We start from the raw sequence: 24,308 nt of genomic DNA, 5'->3' as shown, positions 1-24,308 counted from the left end.
CTAGTCATACTTTGTGTCCACAGTCAAATCCTACCTGGTAGTCAAAGTAGAGAACCTCTTGATGATCTTGTCATACTTTGTGTCCATAGTCAAATCCTACCTGGTAGTTTGAGTAGAGAACCTCTTGATGATCTAGTCATACTTTGTGTCCACAGTCAAATCCTACCTGGTAGTCAAAGTAGAGAACCTCTTGATGATCTTGTCATACTTTGTGTCCATAGTCAAATCCTACCTGGTAGTTTGAGTAGAGAACCTCTTGATGATCTAGTCATACTTTGTGTCCACAGTCAAATCCTACCTGGTAGTCAAAGTAGAGAACCTCTTGATGATCTTGTCATACTTTGTGTCCATAGTCAAATCCTACCTGGTAGTTGAAGTAGAGAACCTCTTGATGATCTAGTCATACTTTGTGTCCACAGTCAAATCCTACCTGGTAGTCAAAGTAGAGAACCTCTTGATGATCTAGTCATACTTTGTGTCCATAGTCAAATCCTACCTGGTAGTTTAAGTAGAGAACCTCTTGATGATCTAGTCATACTTTGTGTCCATAGTCAAATCCTACCTGGTAGTTTGAGTAGAGAACCTTGTGATGATCTAGTCATACTTTGTGTCCACAGTCAAATCCTACCTGGTAGTTGAAGTAGAGAACCTCTTGATGATCTTGTCATACTTTGTGTCCACAGTCAAATCCTACCTGGTAGTCAAAGTAGAGAACCTCTTGATGATCTTGTCATACTTTGTGTCCATAGTCAAATCCTACCTGGTAGTTTGAGTAGAGAACCTCTTGATGATCTAGTCATACTTTGTGTCCACAGTCAAATCCTACCTGGTAGTCAAAGTAGAGAACCTCTTGATGATCTTGTCATACTTTGTGTCCATAGTCAAATCCTACCTGGTAGTTGAAGTAGAGAACCTCTTGATGATCTAGTCATACTTTGTGTCCACAGTCAAACCCTACCTGGTAGTCAAAGTAGAGAACCTCTTGATGATCTAGTCATACTTTGTGTCCATAGTCAAATCCTACCTGGTAGTTTAAGTAGAGAACCTCTTGATGATCTAGTCATACTTTGTGTCCACAGTCAAATCCTACCTGGTAGTTGAAGTAGAGAACCTCTTGATGATCTAGTCATACTTTGTGTCCACAGTCAAATCCTACCTGGTAGTTGAAGTAGAGAACCTCTTGATGATCTAGTCATACTTTGTGTCCACAGTCAAATCCTACCTGGTAGTTGAAGTAGAGAACCTCTTGATGATCTAGTCATACTTTGTGTCCACAGTCAAATCCTACCTGGTAGTCAAAGTAGAGAACCTCTTGATGATCTTGTCATACTTTGTGTCCATAGTCAAATCCTACCTGGTAGTTTGAGTAGAGAACCTCTTGATGATCTAGTCATACTTTGTGTCCACAGTCAAATCCTACCTGGTAGTCAAAGTAGAGAACCTCTTGATGATCTTGTCATACTTTGTGTCCATAGTCAAATCCTACCTGGTAGTTGAAGTAGAGAACCTCTTGATGATCTAGTCATACTTTGTGTCCACAGTCAAATCCTACCTGGTAGTCAAAGTAGAGAACCTCTTGATGATCTAGTCATACTTTGTGTCCATAGTCAAATCCTACCTGGTAGTTTAAGTAGAGAACCTCTTGATGATCTAGTCATACTTTGTGTCCACAGTCAAATCCTACCTGGTAGTTGAAGTAGAGAACCTCTTGATGATCTAGTCATACTTTGTGTCCACAGTCAAATCCTACCTGGTAGTTGAAGTAGAGAACCTCTTGATGATCTAGTCATACTTTGTGTCCACAGTCAAATCCTACCTGGTAGTTGAAGTAGAGAACCTCTTGATGATCTTGTCATACTTTGTGTCCACAGTCAAATCCTACCTGGTAGTTGAAGTAGAGAACCTCTTGATGATCTAGTCATACTTTGTGTCCACAGTCAAATCCTACCTGGTAGTTGAAGTAGAGAACCTCTTGATGATCTAGTCATACTTTGTGTCCACAGTCAAATCCTACCTGGTAGTTGAAGTAGAGAACCTCTTGATGATCTTGTCATACTTTGTGTCCATAGTCAAATCCTACCTGGTAGTTGAAGTAGAGAACCTCTTGATGATCTAGTCATACTTTGTGTCCACAGTCAAATCCTACCTGGTAGTTGAAGTAGAGAACCTCTTGATGATCTTGTCATACTTTGTGTCCACAGTCAAATCCTACCTGGTAGTTGAAGTAGAGAACCTCTTGATGATCTAGTCATACTTTGTGTCCACAGTCAAATCCTACCTGGTAGTTGAAGTAGAGAACCTCTTGATGATCTAGTCATACTTTGTGTCCATAGTCAAATCCTACCTGGTAGTTGAAGTAGAGAACCTCTTGATGATCTAGTCATACTTTGTGTCCACAGTCAAATCCTGCGCAAGGAGGGGGCGTCGGCCTTCCTGAAGGGTGCCGCCTGCCGGGCCCTGGTCATCGCCCCGCTCTTTGGGATCGCCCAGGTCATGTACTTGGTGGGTGTTGGAGAATACATCCTGGACAAGTGTCCATGAGACCAAGTCCTCCTGAGAGACCAGACGAGAGTAGCAAGTGGCAGCTTCCTGCTTTCAGTTGACCTCCCAAAAGAAAGAAGACTATGGTGACTGAAGTCAGGTGGCCATGGTCCACACTTGCACTGGAAACCTGTGGCAGCCTTACTGGCTCCACTGACTCTTAGTCCTCTTTGCTCCTCTGATGAAGACCAAGGAACTAGGAGCCACCAGAAGTTCTTTCCTGTCAGAATATTCCACTTGTGTAGTTTGTGTTGTCATGTTACAGATTTCAGTGAAGATCTCCTTACTGTGTGAAGGACCTTCCTCATCCTCAAATGTTTACATAGACATCAATGTTTACGTGAGACATCAATGTTTACGTGAGACATCAATGTTTACGTGAGACATCAGTGTTTACGTGAGACATCAGTGTTTACGTGAGACATCAATGTTTACATAGACATCAATGTTTACGTGAGACATCAGTGTTTACGTGAGACATCAGTGTTTACGTGAGACATCAATGTTTACGTGAGACATCAGTGTTTACATAGACATCAATGTTTACGTGAGACATCAGTGTTTACGTGAGACATCAATGTTTACGTGAGACATCAGTGTTTACGTGAGACATCAATGTTTACGTGAGACATCAGTGTTTACGTGAGACATCAGTGTTTACGTGAGACATCAGTGTTTACGTGAGACATCAATGTTTACGTGAGACATCAGTGTTTACGTGAGACATCAGTGTTTACGTGAGACATCAGTGTTTACGTGAGACATCAGTGTTTACGTGAGACATCAGTGTTTACGTGAGACATCAATGTTTACGTGAGACATCAGTGTTTACGTGAGACATCAATGTTTACGTGAGACATCAGTGTTTACGTGAGACATCAATGTTTACGTGAGACATCAGTGTTTACGTGAGACATCAGTGTTTACGTGAGACATCAGTGTTTACGTGAGACATCAGTGTTTACGTGAGACATCAATGTTTACGTGAGACATCAGTGTTTACGTGAGACATCAGTGTTTACGTGAGACATCAGTGTTTACGTGAGACATCAGTGTTTACGTGAGACATCAATGTTTACGTGAGACATCAGTGTTTACGTGAGACCATGCTGTTGCCAAATCAATGGTGAGTCCTCAAGGATGCATCCATGCACATTGTGTGTTACATTGTGTCTTTATCAATGTGTGTTACATTGTGTCATTACATTATGTATTTTGGAATGTGTTACATTGTCTTTATGAATGTGTCCACATCATCAGGTCCATTTCTTATGCACATTGTCATCAAAGTCCTGTCATCCAGGAGCAATGCCTTGGTGAAATATGACTGAAACTATTTTTGTACTGTTTATGAAGGTAAACATTAAACATGCAATATACTGCTCTCTGTGTTAGTGAATTTATTGGATACCAATTACAGTGCTACTTAAATTCCTGTATCAAAATGGTTCTTCTGGACAAACACTCACACATAAAATGTGTTTCTACAACATAATTTATATATGTATACATATATACACACATATAAACATGTTTATATATGTTCTGTCCAGCCACTCAGACAAATCATATTGTTGTCAATGATCATATCTGTGTAACGTAGTTAAAAATGCACTTTATTGTTTCGGAATGGTTTTATTTGGTTATTGAAGTATTGTCCATCCATCCATTTTTTTTTAAATTTTTTTTTTATTTTTATAATGTCCTGCCCAGCTTCTCGGGCAAATCATATAGCAGATGTAGATGCCCATATCGGCTGTTCAAATTTACTTTACAAAAGAGAAGTGTTGGATACTTCTCTTGTTGCCTTACTTGTATTTTGACTTTATTAAATGTATTTATATTATCATTTGGTGCAGCCGGGCCGGAGCAGGAGGGGATAGAAAGAGAGAAAAAGGAAGACAGAGGGGGGAATTGTGGGGACAAGAGGGGGATTAGACAGAGAGACAAAAACAACAACAGAGCAACATCAGCAAATACGACATGTACAAATATGATGGTAAAAGTAATAGCAAATAAGCAGTTAGCAAAAATAAAAATACAGAAATGACAATGAGCATTATTACACTAAAAATGGAGCAATATGAATACCAATAGAAATAGTGCTATTGATAATAAACAATACCAGTACTTTACCTTTATTATCAACAATACAATTGTTCAAATGCAACAATACATATACGTAATGATAACTTGAGATACGAAAGAATGCAGAAAAATGGAGGGGAAGAAAGAGAAGCAACCTTAACCTTGTAGATTGTTATAGTAACAATAGGTTAAGCTTTGTCAGTGTGCCATGTGTTATACCCAGTTTACCCTAGGGCAACAACGTTAATATATGTTTGATGAAACTTGATTATGTGCATGAGTGTATGTGTGCATATGTACTTGTATATGTACAGTATGTGTATGTGTGCTTGTACAGTGAATGTATATGTACAGTATGTGTATATGTGTGTACAGCGAATGTATATGTACAGTATGTGTATACAGTATGTGTGTTTGAACAGTGAATGTATATGTACAGTATATGTATGTGTGTGTTTGTACAGTGAATGTATGTGTAGTATGTGTATGTGTGTGTTTGTACAGTGAATGTATATGTGTAGTATGTGTATGTGTGTGTTTGTACAGTGAATGTATATGTACAGTATGTGTATATGTATGTTTTTACAGTGAATGTATATGTACAGTATGTGTATACAGTATGTTTGTATAATGAAATGTGCGTGTGGATGTACGAACTTTGAGTGTGTAAATATGTACTGTATTTATTTGTATATGTATGTGGGAGCGTAGGTACCTATGTATGTGTGTATGTATGTGTGTGAGTATATGTGAATTTGCATGTACAATACATTTGACTCCCAGTGTGTGCGGGAGCCAGAGTACGGCCCCAGTCTCCCCGAGAACCCATCCCACAAACAGTAGGTGTGGTGCCCAGGGAACCAGGGGCCACCGCCCCCACGCAGCCAAGCCGGACAGCGACAGGAACCCCAGAGCCTGGCCCACCGTGCCGCCCACAAGGGCCAGCAGCAGGCCGCAGACAGACGCACCCGGCAGAGGACAAGGCACGAGAAAAACAGGGGGCAGCCAAACCCCAAGCCAGCGAGAGACCACACCCCACACGGACAGAAAGGCGGGACGCCCCGCCCGAGGGGCCCGGAGACCCCCCGCAACCGGACAGGAAGACCGCCCCCGCCCCACCGGCAACAGGGCCCCCACGAGCCCCCCCCCCATCCCCGGAGAGCGCGGCGAGGCCAGCCCACGGCCACCCCACCCAAGCCGGCCGCCACAGGACCACCCAGCACGGGGCCACAGGAACCACCCACCCCACCCGCAGGGACCCCAACGATGGAGATGGAACAACCAGCAACCGCCCCGCCGAGTCCCCCCCCCCCCCCTGAGGTAGGGGAATAAATAAATAAAATAAATAAATACATAATAATAATAATAATAATATTTATAAAAAAAAAATTTTTTTTAAAAAGGGGGGGCAAAAATAAATAAATAAATAATTAAATCTATTTATAAAAATAAATAAATAAATAAATAAATAAAGAATTAAAAGAAGATCACAGACATGCTGACACACAAGGTCGCTACCCCAACAACTGGCCGACTCGCAGCACCTCGGAATACCCTGCAGCACCAAGCCACCACAGTAGACGCAGGGACCAAACCCAGCAGGCCCCAACCAAGACGGGCACCCGGAAGGGATGGACGGCGGGACCCAGGAGCTCCAGACACGCAGTCCGGATGCAGTAGCCTGAGGCGCCGACCCCCACCCAACAGGCAGGCCCAGAACGTACCCCCAGAAATATACATACATATATATATACATACACATGTACACATACACATGCATACACATACACATATATATACATACATACATACATACATACATACACACACACACACACACACACATACACGTACATATACACAGTTTGTCAGCCCCGACAACCACCACGCGCGCGCGCTGCCACCAGTCACAACATCAGCCACCCCCCTGCACCAGACCCAGCAGCCACGGGCGCCCACACCACAAACAAACGGCAGCAGAAACAGCAGCCACAACACCCACAGACAGCCAGCAGCACCCAATCAAATCAAAGCGATCAAAAAAAAAACGCGACCGGCAACCACACGCCAACAGGATCACAGATACCAGCCAGCGCCAGCCCGCCAGCAAGCCCAAACGCCAACACGCAAACAAGAGACACCAACACCCCCCCCCCCCCCCCCGCCAAAAGACCCCACCACCCAAACCCGCACAAACACACCACCGCCCAAACAACCGAGACACAGTATCCAGACCAGACACGGGCGCCGCGCCGCCACCACATCAAGTCGCCAACAGAGACCCCACAGCGCAAGGTCGGGCCACACGGGCACGGACCCCACCCAACAGGAAGCGAGACCCGCGCGACGCCACACACAAATAAATAATAAGATTAAACAAAAATAACAATAATTTATAAAAAAATAAAATTAAAAAATTTAAAAAAACAATAATAAAATGAAAAACAAATTAAATTAAAAATAACAAATACAAATAATTAAATAAAATAAAGTAAGTAAATAATAAAAAAAAAAATTTTTTAAATAAAATAAAAATAAATAAATATATATATATACATATATACATACACATACATACATATACACATACACATACATACATACACACATACACACATATATATATATATATACATACATATATATACACATGAAAAAAAAAAAAAAAAATAATAATAATAATAATAAATTAATAAAAGCCTGGCAGGCCACCAGAACGCAGTCCCCGGAATCCGCGCCGGCCGACGAGGCAATGAGGGGTGCGCCGAACCCCAACCCCCCCACATGCATGTGTACAAGGCCCCCAGAGTGTCTACTGTGTAGTTAAAATTAGGAGGTCAGCCATTACAGCCGACCTCCAGTCCCTATTGATGCGTGTACTGTAGCGTGAGTGAGATATGTATGCTTGTGGGAACTAATAATGCGATTAAAATTGGGGGACATCAAGGTCTTGGTGGGTCCCAACCAAGCCGAGCCCTCCAAATCCTAAGTGTCTAATATGCAGCTAAGATTGAGGGATGGCCGAGCAGGGGACAAGACAGGAGGACCGGAGCCCCATAGGAGGCATCCTCAACCCCCCGCCATGCCTCCCCGCAGGACAATCCCCCAAAGTCCTGTATTTGTGTGACTGTGTGTGCTATAAATAGGAGGAGTAGAGGGCCCGGACATCCCCCCCCAGTCCATGCGGTCGACAACCAGGAACTACGGCCAGGAAGCCGCCCCCCCCCCCACGGCCCGTGACCCACACCAGACCACTTTAGCGTGACGTCACGCGAGCCCACCCCCCGCCAAACAAAGCCAGCCCCCACCCGCCCCAACCCAACCCCGCAGAGCCCATACCAGCAACCAAACGCAGAAAAACTGCACAGCCCCATGCCCAATGCAAACACCGCATCCCGGCCATCCACACAGCAACGCACCCATACGAGTTCCGGCCAGGGGATGGTGCCCCCCAACCGGGGAAGAAGTCAATGCACCCCGTCCGCACGCCAGCCCCCAAACCAGCCGTCAAGCCAACGCCAGCCAGCCCCCACAACCCCACAAGCGCACAGATACCAGCCACAGTCCCCCAACCACTCCAACCCAACACAGCGACGCCAACCGCCGGCAGTACCACAGCAACCATCACCACCACCGCCCGTCCGCAGTACAAACACCCGCGGCCGCCGAAACCTGAAACAAAAAAAAAAGCGACCTACCCCGTAAACCACAACAACGCACACCCCCAGCTACCACAGAGGCCGCCAACCCACCTACCCCAACTCATCCACATACAGGCCAATCGATCCACCGGACATCCACACCCATACACACACCTACACACACATACACACATACATACACACATACACATATACATACATATATGTATATACACATACATATACATACACACATGCATGCATATACACATACACACACACACACACACATATATACACCTACATACATATACATATGCACACATATACACACACATACATACACCAAAACAAAACAAAAACAAAAACAAAAAATATAAATATAAAAAATTAAAATTAAAATTAAAATAATAAATAAAATAAAATAAACCCTTTAAATAAAATAAAATAAAAATAAACATGAGGCCTGGTTGCCAACAGTGTCCAGCGCCACCAAACCCCGCAGCCATACCCACACGTCCAGGCCCCCCCGCCCACCACCCACCAGGCACCCCATCCGGCAAAAAGCCATAAGGGCCCAGCCCCGCACCCACAGCCGGCATGCCATGGCATCTCTGCAGGCCTGGTGCCGCGATCAGCAATGCACACCGGGGCAGCGACACACACACATGTACCTACATACATACACACAGATTCCACCATACATACATACAAACGTACACACACACACACACACACACACACACACACACACACACACACACACACACGCACCTATATATACATGTATATAATTTAACAGAATAAATAAAATTTATTAAATAGATAATTTTAAAAAAAAATATATATATATAAGTATATATATAAATAAAATTAATAAATAAATAAGGGCGGAGTAAAACACAGGAGGGAGACCCCCGCAGGGCAGTCGGGCAGCACCGCCGGGGCCCCAACAAGGGAGGAAATCAGCCGGCACCAGGCGGGCCCGCACAGCCGCAGCGTAGGGCGACCCCGGGCAGACCCCGCCCCGCGCCCCAGGGGAAGGAGGAAGCCCACGGACACCCGAAGCCAGAGGGGCACGAGCCGACCCCCGCCCGACAGCGGCAAGGCCCCGGCCCCACGGGCGCAACCCCCCGCCCAACCACCCACGAGAGGGGCGGCCCCCCACCCAACCCAAGGCGGCCACCCCCAACAGCTCCACCCGCACCCCAACCCCCGCCCAGGCACCCCCATCCACCCCCAGCCCCCAGACCACCCACGGATCGGCCCGCCAGGCCGGCACCAGGGAACACACCCCAGGCCCACCCGACCCCGCGGCACACGGCCCCCCCGGCACCCACGACCCCCCACCCACGGAGCAAGACCCCCGGGACAGAGCCCCAGCCCCGGCCCCCATGGGAATCAGGTCAGGAAATCAATTAGCGGTGCCCAAAGAGATCTGAATTCTGTCAGTTGTTGTTTTGATTCAGCAGACATTCTTTCCATAACTACATAATCTAATAAAATGTTTTTGTAAAGGTTTATACATGAATTATTTTTTGATTTCCAATTCATGAGAATAGTTTTCTTGGCGATGCCTATTGCATTTATAAGGAGGTATGTTTTGTTTATATCAAAGTCAGTTGCGGAGAGATCACCCAACAGGCAGAGTGCGGGGGAGATGGGAATAGGAATCTCTAACGCTAATGATAGGTTCTCGCACACTCCAAGCCAAAAGTTACTCACGGGAGCACAGAACCACATTGAGTGTAAGTAGTTATCTACCTTATTATCTGAGCAGTGTACACAAATGTTAGAGTCGGCTAAACCCATTTTATACATTCTTAGACCGGTGTAATGTATTCTGTAAAGTATTTTGAGCTGAATCAGTCGTAAGTTTGGATTCTTAATCAAACGAGAAGTATTGAGGCATATTTGTTTCCAGAATTCTGGGTCAAGGCTTGTGGATACGTCTGAGTGCCATTTGGAAGTTGGGATACTTATTGTGTTATCTATTTTTGATAAGAGAGCATATAATTTGGATAAAGCTTTCGGGGCAGATGTTTTGAAGAATTTAACGGTCGTAGGATTACTTTCCCATGTTGTTTTGTTGAATCTTGCGCTAATTACATATTTGATTTGTATATATTCTAGGAATTTATTAGGATTGATTGCATATTGTGTTATTAAACTTTTAAAAGAGATACAACTGTTTGCATTGATGATATCCCCAAGACATCTGACTCCTTTATCATACCATGTTGGAAAGTTCAATGGCTTCTTGTTTAAAAGAAAATCAGGATTATTCCAAATAGGCGTAAATTGACAGGGAGTGAGCGGGGATCCAGTTATTTTCAAAAACTCCCACCAAGCTGTTAAGGTAGTGCGTATATTAATACTTTTGAAGCAGTTGTGTTTTCGGAGAATTTGGCTAATAAAGGGCAAGTTAGAAATTGGGATCTCCTGGCTAAGTGATTGTTCAATCTCTAACCATAAACTATCTAATAAAGTGGGATTGGTCCATTTTAGTATATATTGTAGTTTATTTGCAAGGAAGTAATATGAAAAGTTTGGGAGTTCTAGACCCCCGTATTCTTTTGGTTTTTGTAAAGTTTTAAGGCTGATTCGTGCTGGTTTACTCTTCCAAAGAAACTGATGATGTGTGAGTCTAGTGATTTAAACCAGATTTGAGAAGGTTTGGTTGGAATCATTGAAAAGAGATAATTAACCCTAGGCAAGACCATCATTTTCACGGTAGAAACCCTTCCCATAAGTGAGATTGGCAGTGCTTTCCAACGCGCCAGATCATCCTTAATCAATTTTAAGATTGGGGAGTAATTCAAGCGATTCAGATCTGACAATGTGGAGGAAATATTGATTCCCAGGTATTTAATGTTCCCTTTATGCAGTGGAATCGATGAGGTGCTCTGGAAGTCAAAATTTATTGGTAACACAGTAGATTTGGACCAGTTGATTGAGTAATCTGAAATAGAACTGAATTTATTGATAAGTGAGATTGTATCTTGAAGAGAAGAATGTGGATTTTGTAAGAAAAGTAATACATCATCAGCATAAAGGCTTATTTTATGATGAACGGTTGCGGTATGGATGCCTTTAATATTTGCATGCTGTCGAATTGCGGTTGCAAGAGGTTCAATAAATATAGCAAACAGTGACGGAGAAAGTGGACACCCTTGCCTTGTGCCCCTCATAAGATTAAACCTTGGGGAGATTTGGCTATTCGTTCTAACCGAGGCTGTAGGGAAACTATATAGGACCTTGATCCATTCTATAAATGAGTCTCCAAATCCAAATTTCTGTAGAGTAGCTAAAAGAAAATTCCAATTCACTCTATCAAATGCTTTTTCAGCATCTAATGAAACAACAGCTGTTTTTAAATTATGAATAACAGAATAGTCTATCACATTGAGTAGACGGCGAACATTGTTGGACGATTGTCTCTCTTTGATGAAACCTGTTTGATCAGGATGTACTATATATGGAGTGACTTTTTCTAATCTTTGAGCTAATACTTTGCAGATAATTTTAAGATCAGCATTAATCAGGGAGATTGGCCGGTAACTGGATGGAAGTGTTGGGTCTTTATCAGGTTTTAGCAAGAGACTGATTGTGGCAGAGTTCATATTTGGAGGAAGGAATGAGTTTTCTTTCATCTCTAAAGCCATTTTTGTAAATATCGGAGCTAGCAGTGACCAGAATGTTTTGTAGAACTCCACAGGGAACCCATCAGGCCCTGGTGCTTTATTGTTTGGCATCTGTTGAAGAGCATCGTGAAGTTCATCTACAGAAATAGCAAGATCTAAATTTGATACCTGCCTCGTATTTAATTTAGGTAAGTCTATACCATTGAGAAATGTCTCAATGTCTGAAAGAGATGGGTCAATCTGGGGTGTATACAAGTTTCTGTAAAAGTCTCTAAATATGGAGTTAATTTCCTCAGGAACGTGAGTAATGTTCCCAGCTGAATCCTTAATGGATGGTATGGAGTTTTTTTCTTTGTTTAATTTTAGTTGGTTAGCCAAATATTTGCTTGGTTTATTGTCATGTTCAAATTTATCTAAGCGTAACCTCTGAAGCAGGAATTGAGTTTTCTTATCAATTATTTCTCTTAAATCTAATTTGAGTTTTCTCAGTTCATTCAGAGTATGTTCATTTTGTGAGTTCGCATAAGCTATTTCTAATATTTTTATTTCATTTTCAAGTTCCTGCTCTAGTAAACGTTCCTTTTTTTTCTTGTATGATGAATAAGAAATAATTTTTCCTCGCATAACTACTTTTGCGGCCTCCCAGAGAATGCACGCCGTGATTTCTGGTTGATCATTAAAATCTATAAAATCTGTCCATTCTTTCTTAAAATAGTTGAGGAAGTCTGGGTCCTTTAGTAATGATGTATTAAGTCTCCATTGTTTTATAGGTGCAGTTATAGTTTTGTTAGTGAGGGAAAGTGAGACAGGTGCGTGGTCACTGATGATGATAGGATGAATGTGAATGTTTGCGATATCAGATAAAATTGAGCTACTAGTTAAAAAGTAATCAATGCGAGAGAATGAGTGGTGAACTGGGGAAAAATAAGTGTATTCCCTAAGAGTGTGGTGATAAGAACGCCAGGCATCGCAAAGACCATAATCCTTCATATATTGCTTAAGTATTACCACTGATTGAGACTCACGGTGACTCCCAGTCACTCTGGACCGATCTATATTTGGATTAAATACTAAGTTGAGGTCCCCTCCTAGAATCAAGCAGTGGTTTGAGTGAGGAGAAAGTGAAGAGAAGAAAGTGTGAAAAAAGGAGGGGTCATCAACATTTGGACCATAAATGTTGGCGATACATAAGTTTCTCCCGTCAACAGAAATATTAAGAATGATGTATCTTCCCTCTATGTCAGTAATGGAGTTATGGAATGTAAAGTTGACCTTTCTACTAATGAGAATGGCTACGCCTCTCTGTTTGGAGTTGTAACTAGCAAAGTATGTGTGTGGGTATTGCCATGAATGCACTTTTGAGGTATCGGACTTGGAGAGGCGAGTCTCTTGTAGTAAAACAATGTCTGCTTGCATACTCTTCAAATGATTAAGAATTTTTATATTTTTTTCCTTTGACCCGACTCCACGCACATTCCAAGTGACAAACTGAACAGTGGACATACTAAACTAGACTGTAACTAAGTGTGTGCATGTATGTGTGTACTTGATGTGTAAATAATGTATCTAAATGTAAGCCTATCATGCATATATGTAGGTGTGTATAGTTGTGCATGTATTAGCTGTGAGTGTAAATGCTGATGACGACAAGGGGACACACACAACAGGTGGAGAAATAGAAAGAGAAAAACAAAACAAAAAACATAAAAGAAAAAGAAAAGAAGAGAGTGGTGGATTGAACAGGTAGTGAAATAAGTAACATAAAAAGGAAAACAAAAAAGTAAAACAGTAAACATGTTGGTTTACCAAAAGAGAGAGAGAGAGCGTATGGTGTTTACGTGTGCGCTATGATGACGCACAGGTGTATTGTGAGCAAGAGGGGGGAGAGAGAGAGGGATTGAAGCATAATGAAATAACAAAAACAAAATACAACATTTACCGTGTTTCAGACGCTAATAATACAGCCACGGCGTGGCTTCCGGATCACGGTAAAGTTGGCCGTTGATGAAAAGTTGATCCACCGCGATGACTGCACGGCATCCTTCGGTGATAAACTTCTTGCGAAGCGGAAACAAATGGCGTCGCCGGTGGAGAATTTCCTTAGGAAACTGGTCGTTGATGCTGAAGTTGGATCCTTTCAGCTCTCTACTCTGGTTCCTCACTCGCTCCTTCTGCTTGAAGTCTTCCAATTTGGCTATGATGGGTCTCGGCCTCCTGTTCTCCGGCTTTTTGTCTCCAAGCCGGTGGACGCGATGGAAGGTGATGTTCCTGATGGTGTCTGCTGGAAGCTTGAGCTGATGTTCCATGAAGGACTTGATGGTTTCCTCTGGATCTTCCTCGCTCTTTTCCGGTATCCCCGCGAAGACCAGATTGTCCCTCATGCTTCTCGCCTGGAGGTCCAGCATCGTCTCCTTCATGCTCCTGTTGTCCCGGGTGAGTTGCGTCACTCCGTCGGTGAGGGATTTAACAGTCTCACGAAGAGCGGCCTTCTCCTTGGCGAGAGACATGACCTGCTGTTGTCCGAATTCCAAACTCTCACGGATGGCTTGGAATTCCTTGTGGAGCACCTCAACAAGTGCGAGGCGGCCATCCAAACAAGTCAGCCTCTTGTCGATGGAATCCAGGATGTCGGTGAAGTTTGTACCGGGTGGTGACACATGGCCAGGTGAGTCCTCCGGGCGGCTTCTTTTAGACGTTGGCGTCTTAGATGGCTTCCCCATGACGAGACGGTCGTAGCACTCTTCGATGTAGCCTTCAAGTGCCTCCAGATTTTGATATTTAAGTTTTATTTGCTTTATTTTCTGAATGAATCAGAATTATTTGGCAGCTGAGTGTGCCACTTGACTCTATTTTTTTTCCCGCGTCACGTACGCTCTCTCTCGCGAGACTACAGCATTACTGACGCATCCATCCATTTTCTACTGCTTGACCCTTTTGTGACCGCGGGGGGTGCTGGAGTATTGTGTTTGTGTAAATTTGATCTCAGAAGAGTTCTTTGTTTTTTTTGTTGACTGTTATTTTATTTTGACTCCTTCCTGTCATGGCATACCGTCAGGCTTCCGTAGTTTCCTCTAGCTGCTGTAGCTCCTCCCCTTCCTCCTCACTTCCTGCTTGCGATGCCATTGCTGAGTTGAAATTTTTAGCATTCCCCATGATCAAGGCCTCCGTGTCTGGGTTAGTGACAGCCGGCTTGATCATGGTAGCCAACGTACTTACCTAGTTTTGTTATAGTGTGTGTTTAGTTTTCTTTTAAAGGGACCTGAATCATAATTATTGTTATTGTTTGTGTTGCTTGGCGGCCTAAAATAAGCCGGACCTTTCCAAATATGAGGTGGGAAGTCTGGTGTAATTCTATGGGCGTGCACTGTGGGGTGCTGTCGCGCATCTCACGTACGTCATTATGGCGACGTGCGTCCCAGGGAGGGCGATTATGGCCACCAAAGGGATGTTCTGGGTCTCCCCGAGTCACCTCCGCGTACTTTCTTCACGGAGGGGATTTAAATTGGCCCATAGAGCGGTTATTTTGGTCGAAATGGCGGCAAGACCAGCTGACCACGGTGTAAAAGGACAAAAAGAGCGTGAAAAGGCAACAAAACGTTTCGGTACGAATGTACCTTCTTCAGGCAGACTTGTCGAAGAAAAAAGAAAATTGGCTTTTTCAGACCAGAACTGTGAGACTCAACAGCTTGAGGAGCTGTCGAGTGCCGAGTGAGGCTATTTGCTGTGGAATGTGGGGTGGAGTTGAACTGGCGAGCAATAAGTAGGAAAAGTTTTGCAAGACCAAACTTGTTCAACTAAAACACACCACAGCAGCAATTTCTGGCCCGAAGCAGCAATTTTGACAGTGTGTGACTATTTTAATAGTGAAAAAATAGGAAATAAATAAGTAATGAAATAACTTAATAATGCAGTAAAATGGACAAAATATGAAAAATTGTAAAGATTGTTAAAAAAAATCACTATTAAGTACACTGTTCAATAAGCCGTAAAACCAGGTAAGCAGGGACGTGCACATGATTATAGAGGGGCAGGGTCTCAAAGTCAGAAAAGGGCAGGAATTTTTTTTTGGGTCCTTTACACAATATGGAAATTAATGTAAAATTTAATTTGCTAATAGGAAGCTAACTACTTAGCTGTGTGTCCTTTGTAGGTAAAAGTGATTGCCATTTCTTTTGTGTCAACACATTATGGTCATAATGAGTTAATTCACATTATCATAGGCTTGGAAGACACGAAAAGCAACAAAACACTGGTTTATTATTAGGCTATTTATTGTTAAAGATAAGCACTTTAATATTGAACATTGAACATGAACTTTGAAAAAAAATAAATGATAAATGGGTTATACTTGTATAGCGCTTTTCTACCTTCCAGGTACTCAAAGCGCTTTGACACTATTTCCATATTCACCCATTCACACACACATTCACACACTGATGGAGGGAGCTGCCATGCAAGGCGCTCCCAGCACCCATCAGGAGCAAGGATGAAATGTCTTGCCCAAGGACACAAAGGACGTGACTAGGATGGTAGAAGGTGGGGATTGAACCCCAGTAACCAGCAACCCTCCGATTGCTGGCACGGCCACTCTACCAACTTCGCCACGCCGCCCCAAAAATAATTACAAAAATAAATACCCAAATGGAAAAAACTTCAATGTGAAAATCTGTCCTTCTTCCCTTAACTTGATGAAAACACCATCAAGTTGTAACTTATGGTCTATCTCACTTAATGCTCAGACTAAACAACTGAAACGCAATACAGGGCCAAAAATAGGGACCAGGGGCCAGTAGAGGGCTGTATCCTTTCTTTTTTTTGGCATTGTGCTGCAGGCATAATCAACATGAATCAAGTTTAAATACAGATGGCAATATTCCTAACAGATAACCTACATCTTATATCCCCAGAATGCTGAAATTATTATTATTATTAATAATAATAACAATTATTATTATTCTTATCATTGTTCTTCTTATTATTATTGTTGTTATTTTGTTAACCCACACAGTAATAGCAAAGTCACAATAACCTTATATCTAAAACTGTACTGTGAGAGAAATGTGATCCGCCGTAAACACAGTGCATTTTATTTTGAAAATTAACCCGCTGTTTTATTTTGTATTTTGTACATTACTTCCTGTCCCGCACGATCCGCTCTGCTCTGTGCGGACTTGATGTGCCGTGCTCAATTGGTGCAAGTGCCCCTGATTTCTCTGCTTGGCTTATGTAACTTCCGGTCAATAAAGTTTGATTCAAAATACACACTTCTCAAAGATGTATTAACTGCCATGACCACATGATGGCGACAAATACACATGTAATAATGTTAATTACATAACAAGCTTATTTAAGCACAACACATTTCAACAACAAGAGTTTACAACTTTTAGTTGTAACAGAACAGTGAGTTTGTAAGGTTTGCAAAAACAAAAAGTAGTTTTTTACTCAATATGAAAGTAATGATCTAAGAATCCTGAGATATTGCGAGAAAAGCAATAAAAATGTATTTAAACATAACTCCTAAACAACCCATGCAAAATGGGTGATAATGCCTGGACACATGTATCTTTGTTAGTTTTACTAGAAAAATGATATTTTGTAAAGTTTGCAAAGACACAAGCTTGTTTTTTAAAATTAAATATGACAGTATACCAGTCCTACTAAATATGAAAGTTATCAAAACATAACTCCAAAACCAAACATGTGTTATGTCTAAAAATGCCTGTAATAATGTATTTATGTGAGTTTGTAAGGTTTGCTAAAATAAAAAGTAGTTTTTTACTCAATATGAAAGTAATGATCTAAGAATCCTGAGATAATGCGAAAAAAGCAATAAAAATGTATTTAAACATAATTCCTAAACAACCCATGCAAAATGGGTAATAATGCCTGGAGACATGTATCTTTGTTAGTTTTACTAGGAAAATGATCTTTTGTAAAGTTTGCAAAGATACAAGCTAGTTTTTTTTTATTCAATATGACAGTATAACAGTCATACTAAATATGAAAGTTATATAAACATAACTCCAAAACCAAACATGTGTCATGTCTAAAAATGCCTGTAATAATGTATTGCCGTTAGGGGTGCATGTCTGATGCAAGGGCTGTTTAACACCTTTCTTACGTCACCACTCTGGAGACCGATGAGCGTTGTCAGCAGGTTTAATGACATTCAAAAGGGTGAAACTTAAAAGAAAAACAATACAGTCAATATATACATATGTTATGCAAATGTATTCATATATATGCTGTAATGCTACCTTACAAGACATGAGAAGGTAAACAAAGTGAAATTGTACTACGACGCCATCTTAGATGACATCGCAAATTATTGCTAATGAGTATGGCAAAGATCATACATCAAAAATCATAAATTTAGCTCGAAATATTTTAGACAAAAACCAAGTTTCAAAGTTTAACTTATGATACATACCGGCGATGCAACCTTAAACAAAGGATATATGCAGTTTTTCTTCTAAAATAACCACCATAAAGTACGTGCTGGAACCGGAGATTTCTCTGCTTGGCTTATGTAACTTCCGGTCAATAAAGTTTGATTCAAAATACACACTTCTCAAAGATGTATTAACTGCCATGACCACATGATGGCGACAAATACACATGTAATAATGTTAATTACATAACAACACATTTCAACAACAAGAGTTTACAACTTTTAGTTGTAACAGAACAGTGAGTTTGTAAGGTTTGCAAAAACAAAAAGTAGTTTTTTACTCAATATGAAAGTAATGATCTAAGAATCCTGAGATAATGCGAGAAAAGCAATAAAAATGTATTTAAACATAACTCCTAAACAACCCATGCAAAATGGGTAATAATGCCTGGACACATGTATCTTTGTTAGTTTTACTAGAAAAATGATATTTTGTAAAGTTTGCAAAGACACAAGCTAGTTTTTTTAAATTAAATATGACAGTATAACAGTCCTACTAAATATGAAAGTTATCAAAACATAACTCCAAAACCAAACATGTGTCATGTCTAAAAATGCCTGTAATAATGTATTTATGTGAGTTTGTAAGGTTTGCAAAAACAAAAAGTAGTTTTTTACTCAATATGAAAGTAATGATCTAAGAATCCTGAGATAATGCGAAAAAAGCAATAAAAATGTATTCAAACATAATTCCTAAACAACCCATGCAAAATGGGTAATAATGCCTGGAGACATGTATCTTTGTTAGTTTTACTAGGAAAATGATCTTTTGTAAAGTTTGCAAAGACACAAGCTAGTTTTTTTTAATTTAATATGACAGTATAACAGTCATACTAAATATGAAACTCAATCTGCTCAAAGGAAGGTCAGTTTTGTAGCTTCTGTAACGAGCTAAACTGTTTTCAGATGTGTGAACATGATTGCACAAGGGTTTTCTAATCATCAATTAGCCTTCTGAGCCAATGAGCAAACACATTGTACCATTAGAACACTGGAGTGATAGTTGCTGGAAATGGGCCTCTATACACCTATGTAGATATTGCACCAAAAACCAGACATTTGCAGCTAGAATAGTCATTTACCACATTAGCAATGTATAGAGTGTATTTCTTTAAAGTTAAGACTAGTTTAAAGTTATCTTCATTGAAAAGTACAGTGCTTTTCCTTCAAAAATAAGGACATTTCAATGTGACCCCAAATTTTTGAAAGATAGTGTATACATATATATACACATACAAATATATATATATATATATATATATATATATATATATATATATATATATATATATATATATATATATATATATATATATATATATATATATATATATACACACACACAATAAACAGTGCATCCGAAAAATATTCACAGCACTTTACTTTTTCCACATTTTGTTATGTTACAGCCTTATTCCAAAATGGAAAAAAAAAATTATAATAACAAATGTTTTGTCCTCAAAATTCTACACACAATAACCCACACAATAAGTAATGGTAATGTGAAAAATACAATTTTTGGAAATTTCTGAAAATGAATTAAATATGAAAAAAAACAGATATTTTTACAGTCTTTAAAATATTCACAGCTTTTGCTCAATACTTTGTTGATGCACCTTTGGTAGCAATTACAGCCTCAAGTCTTTTTGAATACGATGCCACGAACTTGGCACACCTATATTTGGGCAGTTTCACCCATTTCTCGTTGCAGCACCTCTCAACCTCCATCAGGGTGGATAAGAAGCGTCATTGCGCATACAGTAAAACTCTGACGCTTCAGCTTCAAGTTTTATACTGTAACATCCACAATTGTTCTTTTTGCAGTGTATGTACTTTGTGCTCCTTTACATTCACATTTTTGTCCATAAAGACTTTTTGCTACTCTCCTTCATGTGTCTGCATCTTAGGATCCAACCATCCAGGGGCGCCGCTAGGGATTTTGGGCCCCATGAAAATAATCTTTACAGGGCCCCCTGTATTATAATTTCATCATCATTAGGGGCCTCTCTCGGCCCCCCTCCATCATGGGCCCCTAGAATCTGTCTCCTTTACCCCCCCCCCCCCCCCCCCCCCCCTTTTCGGCACCCCTGCAACCATCACTGTACTTGACCTGACCGTGACACTACAACCAGTGTTACTCAAGACTTGTGGTCTGGCTATAAGCTTTATAGGAGGGACGGCGGACGTTGGTGGATGTATTTATTCACAGTAGCAAGTTAGATATCACATATTCCAGATCAATGCAGAGCGAGGTCAGAAGAAAGCACATTCCAGTGTCTATCCAGTCCATGACAGTACAGCACTTACAAATACTTTCCAACAGTAGCTGGGTTATTCAAGTAAAACTACCATGAACAACGTGATTAGCTCCGCAGAATAACAAGGTTCAAGGTAGTGTAGATCTGTTACAGATTTTAAGACGCTTATGACCTAATGTAAGCCATATTTACATGCAATTCATGTTTTCAAAAGGCCTCTTCTGACTAATGACATTGCAAAACAATATTAGGGCAAGCCTGAAATACAACAAGGCATGTTATGGACAGATAGGACATGTTTAGACAGAATCAGTACTCGATGGTCACAGCCTTGGTCTTCAGGTATTCGTTGAGCGCCTCTTGACCTGGTGGAGTAGTACTGACAGTTAGTACGGCATTGATTTACTAAACCCAAAACCAGTGAAGTTAACACGTTGTGTAATTCGTAAATAAAAACAGAATACAATAATTTACAAATCCTTTTCAACTTATATTCAATTGAATAGACTGCAAAGACAAGATATTTAATGATCCAACTGAGAAACTGAATGTTTTTTTTTTTTTTTGCAAACAATCATTATCTTAGAGATTAATGGCAGCAACACATAGCAAAAACGTTGTCACAGGGGCATTTTTACCACTGTGTTACATGGCCTTTCCTTTTAATAACACTCAGTAAACGTTTGGGAACTGAGGAAACCAATTTTTGAAGCTTTTCAGGTGGAATTCTTTCCCATTTTTGCTTGATGTACAGCTTAAGTTGTTCAACAGTCCGGGGTCTCAGTTGTGGTATTTTAGGCTTCATAATGCGCCACACATTTTCAATGGGAGACAGGTCTGGACTACAGGCAGGCCAGTCTAGTACTTGCACTCGTTTACTATGAAGCCATGCTGTTGTAACACGTGGCTTGGCATTGTCTTGCTGAAATAAGCAGGGGCGTCCATGATAACGTTGCTTGGATGGCAACATATGTTGCTCCAAAACCTGTATGTACCTTTCAGCATTAATGGTGCCTTCACAGATGTGTAAGTTACCCATGTCTTGGGCACTAATACACCCCCATACCATCACACATGCTGGCATCCACAGCTTCCAAAAACAATTTGAAATGTGGACTCGTGAGACCACAGAAGACTTTTCCACTTTGCATCAGTCCATCTTAGATGAGCTCGGGCCCAGCGAAGCCGGCGGCGTTTCTGGGTGTTGTTGATAAATGGTTTTCGCTTTGCATAGTAGAGTTTTAACTTGCACTCACAGATGTAGCAACAAACTGTAGTTACTGACAGTGGTTTTCTGAAGTGTTCCTGAGCCCACGTGATGATATCCATTACACACTGTTGTCGGTTTTTGATGCAGTACCGCCTGAGGGATCGAAGATCACGGGCAATGCCATGTACATACGGATTTCTCCAGATTCTCTAAACCTTTTGATGATATTACGGAGCGTAGATGGTGAAATCCCTAAATTCCTTGCAATAGCTGGTGGAGAAATGTTGTTCTTAAACTGTTCGACAATTTGCTCAGGCATTTGTTCACAAAGTGGTGACCCTCGCCCCATCCTTGTTTGTGAATGACTGAGCATTTCATGGAAGATGCTTTTTTACCCACTCATGGCACCCACCTGTTCCCAATTAGCCTGTTCACCTGTGGGATGTTCCAAATAAGTGTTTGATGAGCATTCCTCAACTTTATCAGTCTTTTTTGCCACTTGTGCCATCTTTTTTTAAACATGTTGCAGCAAAAAAAAACAATTTAAGTATCTTGTCTTTGCAGTCTATTCAATTGAATATAAGTTGAAAAGTATTAGCAAATCATTGTAATCTGTTTTTATTTACCATTTACACAACGTGCCAACTTCACTGGTTTTGGGTTTTGTATAATGTTTATATTTCCAAATCAGGTTTTTTAAACAATGTCAAGAAGGATTTATTGCATAAAATTAACAGGCCTATTATGGTGTTAAGTACAAGAAAAATGTTGCACCTTGAACTAACGTCTTGAGGTTTTGTGCGATACGGCGATCTTAGCTTACCCAGGTCTTTTCCAAAGCCCGACTGTTTGAAGCCCCCGAAGGGTGAAGCCACATCGGTCTTGTTGTAGGTGTTGACAAAGACTGTGCCAGCATTGAGTTTTTCACTGACATACAATGCTTTGCTGATGTCCCGTGTAAAAACACCTGAGGCGAGGCCGTACTCTGTGGCGTTGGCTCTACGCAGGACATCATCCACGTCACTAAATCGGGTAAACCAGGCAGGAAGTACGATGAAAAACCCAGTAATGTCTCGGCGTGAAATCCTCTGTGGTCACAGTTTACCTGCTGTTGAACTTGGAAAGGATCATGACGGGGCCAAACGACTCCTCTCGGGCGATGTACATGTGGTCTTGCACGTCTGTGAACACAGTGGGCTCAAAGAAGAAGCCTGTCCGGAAAGACAACAAAATTGGTATCCATCAACATTTGCTCTTTAGCTGGAGACAAGCATTGCTAAAAATGCAAAGGCAGCCATTATTGCCTTACCTGGTCTCTGCACTTGTTTGCCACCACACACCAGGGTGGCACCCTCTTTGACGCCAGTCTGACAATATTCCACCAATTTGTCCAAGTGGGCTTTGTGGTTCTGAGGGCCGTGGTCTGTGGAGCGGTCCAGTGGATCTCCAATCTTCATCTTCTTCATTTCTTCGACCTGACAGAGAAGCAGTGATGAGCACCTCATACAACACGACAAAAAACACAATTGTCCCGTAAGAATGATAAAACATAATACCTGTTTAGAAAAGCGCTCAAATCTTCCCAATTGTGAATAATCCTTCAAATAAATCCTGAACCCAGACGGTGATCTGGATCAGCACCAAAATCTAACGACTTATCCCAAGACATTTCCTGAACTTCCAAATCAAAATGTGCCCAAAATTTATTGAGCTATGCTACTACTGTTCGATAGCAGAATTAAATAAACGGAGTGAACCCTCTTGTCAATATCCACTTTCTTTGTCTCTGTGGATGGAGGCAGGACCGGCGCCATAAGCATAAATACACAGAGAAGTTCAGTTCAAGTAAGGTAAAGTAGTAAAGATGATCCAGATCACCCCAAAAAATGTAATCACTTTAATCCGATTTTTCTTCCTTCCTTCCTTGTAACCCTCCATAACTTTTATATTTATCTATGGCATGAAAGAAACAAAGTGAACACTCTTGTCTGTCTCCACTATATTTCTCTTTGTGGGGCTGCGCCAGTCCGGCTGCAGCAAACAGCCGCAATCAACGCACCTGTCACTGATGAGAAGACCTGCCTTCTTAGGCCATCACAGCCTGCTATCCTGGGCCGGAACGTAACAACCTGTTTCTGTACAGTAAGCGAGTCGTATCTAGCCCTATGCTCTCTCTGTTTTCTTCCCTGCCGTGTTAACTTGTCTTGTGTTTTCCTTGTCGTCATCCAGCAGCATTCCTCTTTTCCCGCGTCACGAGCTGTGTGTCTCGTCTCCCCGTTTTGCTCCCATTTTTCATGAGTTGAACTTAAAATATCTCAAACTTTTACTACATAAACAACATATTGTTCACAAATCTGTCTAAATCTGTGTTAGTGAGCATTTCTTCTTTGCCAAGTTAATCCATCCCACCTCACAGGTGTGACATATAAATGCTGAATAAACAGCATGATTATTGCAAGTGTGCCACAATAA

At 41.3% G+C, this 24,308-nt stretch overlaps 3 protein-coding genes across 5 annotated transcripts in view; 1 reads left to right on the top strand and 2 right to left on the bottom strand.

Moving 5' to 3' along the window:
• Window positions 1-3,189, top strand: part of slc25a55a (solute carrier family 25 member 55a) — a 29,341-nt gene extending 26,152 nt beyond the window's left edge. For 2 of the 3 annotated variants that reach the window (XM_062038177.1, XM_062038178.1), the window contains exon 12: window positions 2,400-3,189. In XM_062038177.1, coding sequence (XP_061894161.1) covers window positions 2,400-2,541 — 142 coding nt within the window. In that variant the 3' untranslated portion in view covers window positions 2,542-3,189. The remainder of the gene's footprint in view (window positions 1-2,399) is intronic. The other variant, XM_062038179.1, reaches the window with a different exon arrangement.
• A 1,158-nt stretch (window positions 3,190-4,347) lies between these two features.
• Window positions 4,348-14,683, bottom strand: LOC133643182 (uncharacterized). Its single transcript, XM_062037606.1, has 2 exons — window positions 13,854-14,683; window positions 4,348-4,364 (listed from the first exon to the last, which is right to left on the bottom strand). Exon 1 carries the CDS (start codon window positions 14,632-14,634, stop codon window positions 13,867-13,869), a length of 768 nt encoding a protein of 255 aa, XP_061893590.1. The 5' UTR covers window positions 14,635-14,683; the 3' UTR covers window positions 4,348-4,364; window positions 13,854-13,866.
• Window positions 14,684-20,533: 5,850 nt separating this feature from the next.
• Window positions 20,534-24,308, bottom strand: part of aldh1l1 (aldehyde dehydrogenase 1 family, member L1) — a 71,155-nt gene continuing 67,380 nt past the window's right edge. The window contains exons 22-25 of the mRNA XM_062037873.1: window positions 23,146-23,311; window positions 22,942-23,047; window positions 22,660-22,859; window positions 20,534-20,991 (exon numbers count right to left, since the gene is read on the bottom strand). Coding sequence (XP_061893857.1) covers window positions 20,936-20,991; window positions 22,660-22,859; window positions 22,942-23,047; window positions 23,146-23,311 — 528 coding nt within the window. The 3' untranslated portion in view covers window positions 20,534-20,935. The remainder of the gene's footprint in view (window positions 20,992-22,659; window positions 22,860-22,941; window positions 23,048-23,145; window positions 23,312-24,308) is intronic.

This window comes from Entelurus aequoreus, linkage group LG26 (genome assembly GCF_033978785.1).
Source record: "Entelurus aequoreus isolate RoL-2023_Sb linkage group LG26, RoL_Eaeq_v1.1, whole genome shotgun sequence".
Classification (NCBI taxonomy): domain Eukaryota; kingdom Metazoa; phylum Chordata; class Actinopteri; order Syngnathiformes; family Syngnathidae; genus Entelurus; species Entelurus aequoreus.
The sequence above is the reverse complement of the archived record's forward strand: the minus strand, read 5'-3'. Positions and strand labels throughout refer to the sequence as shown.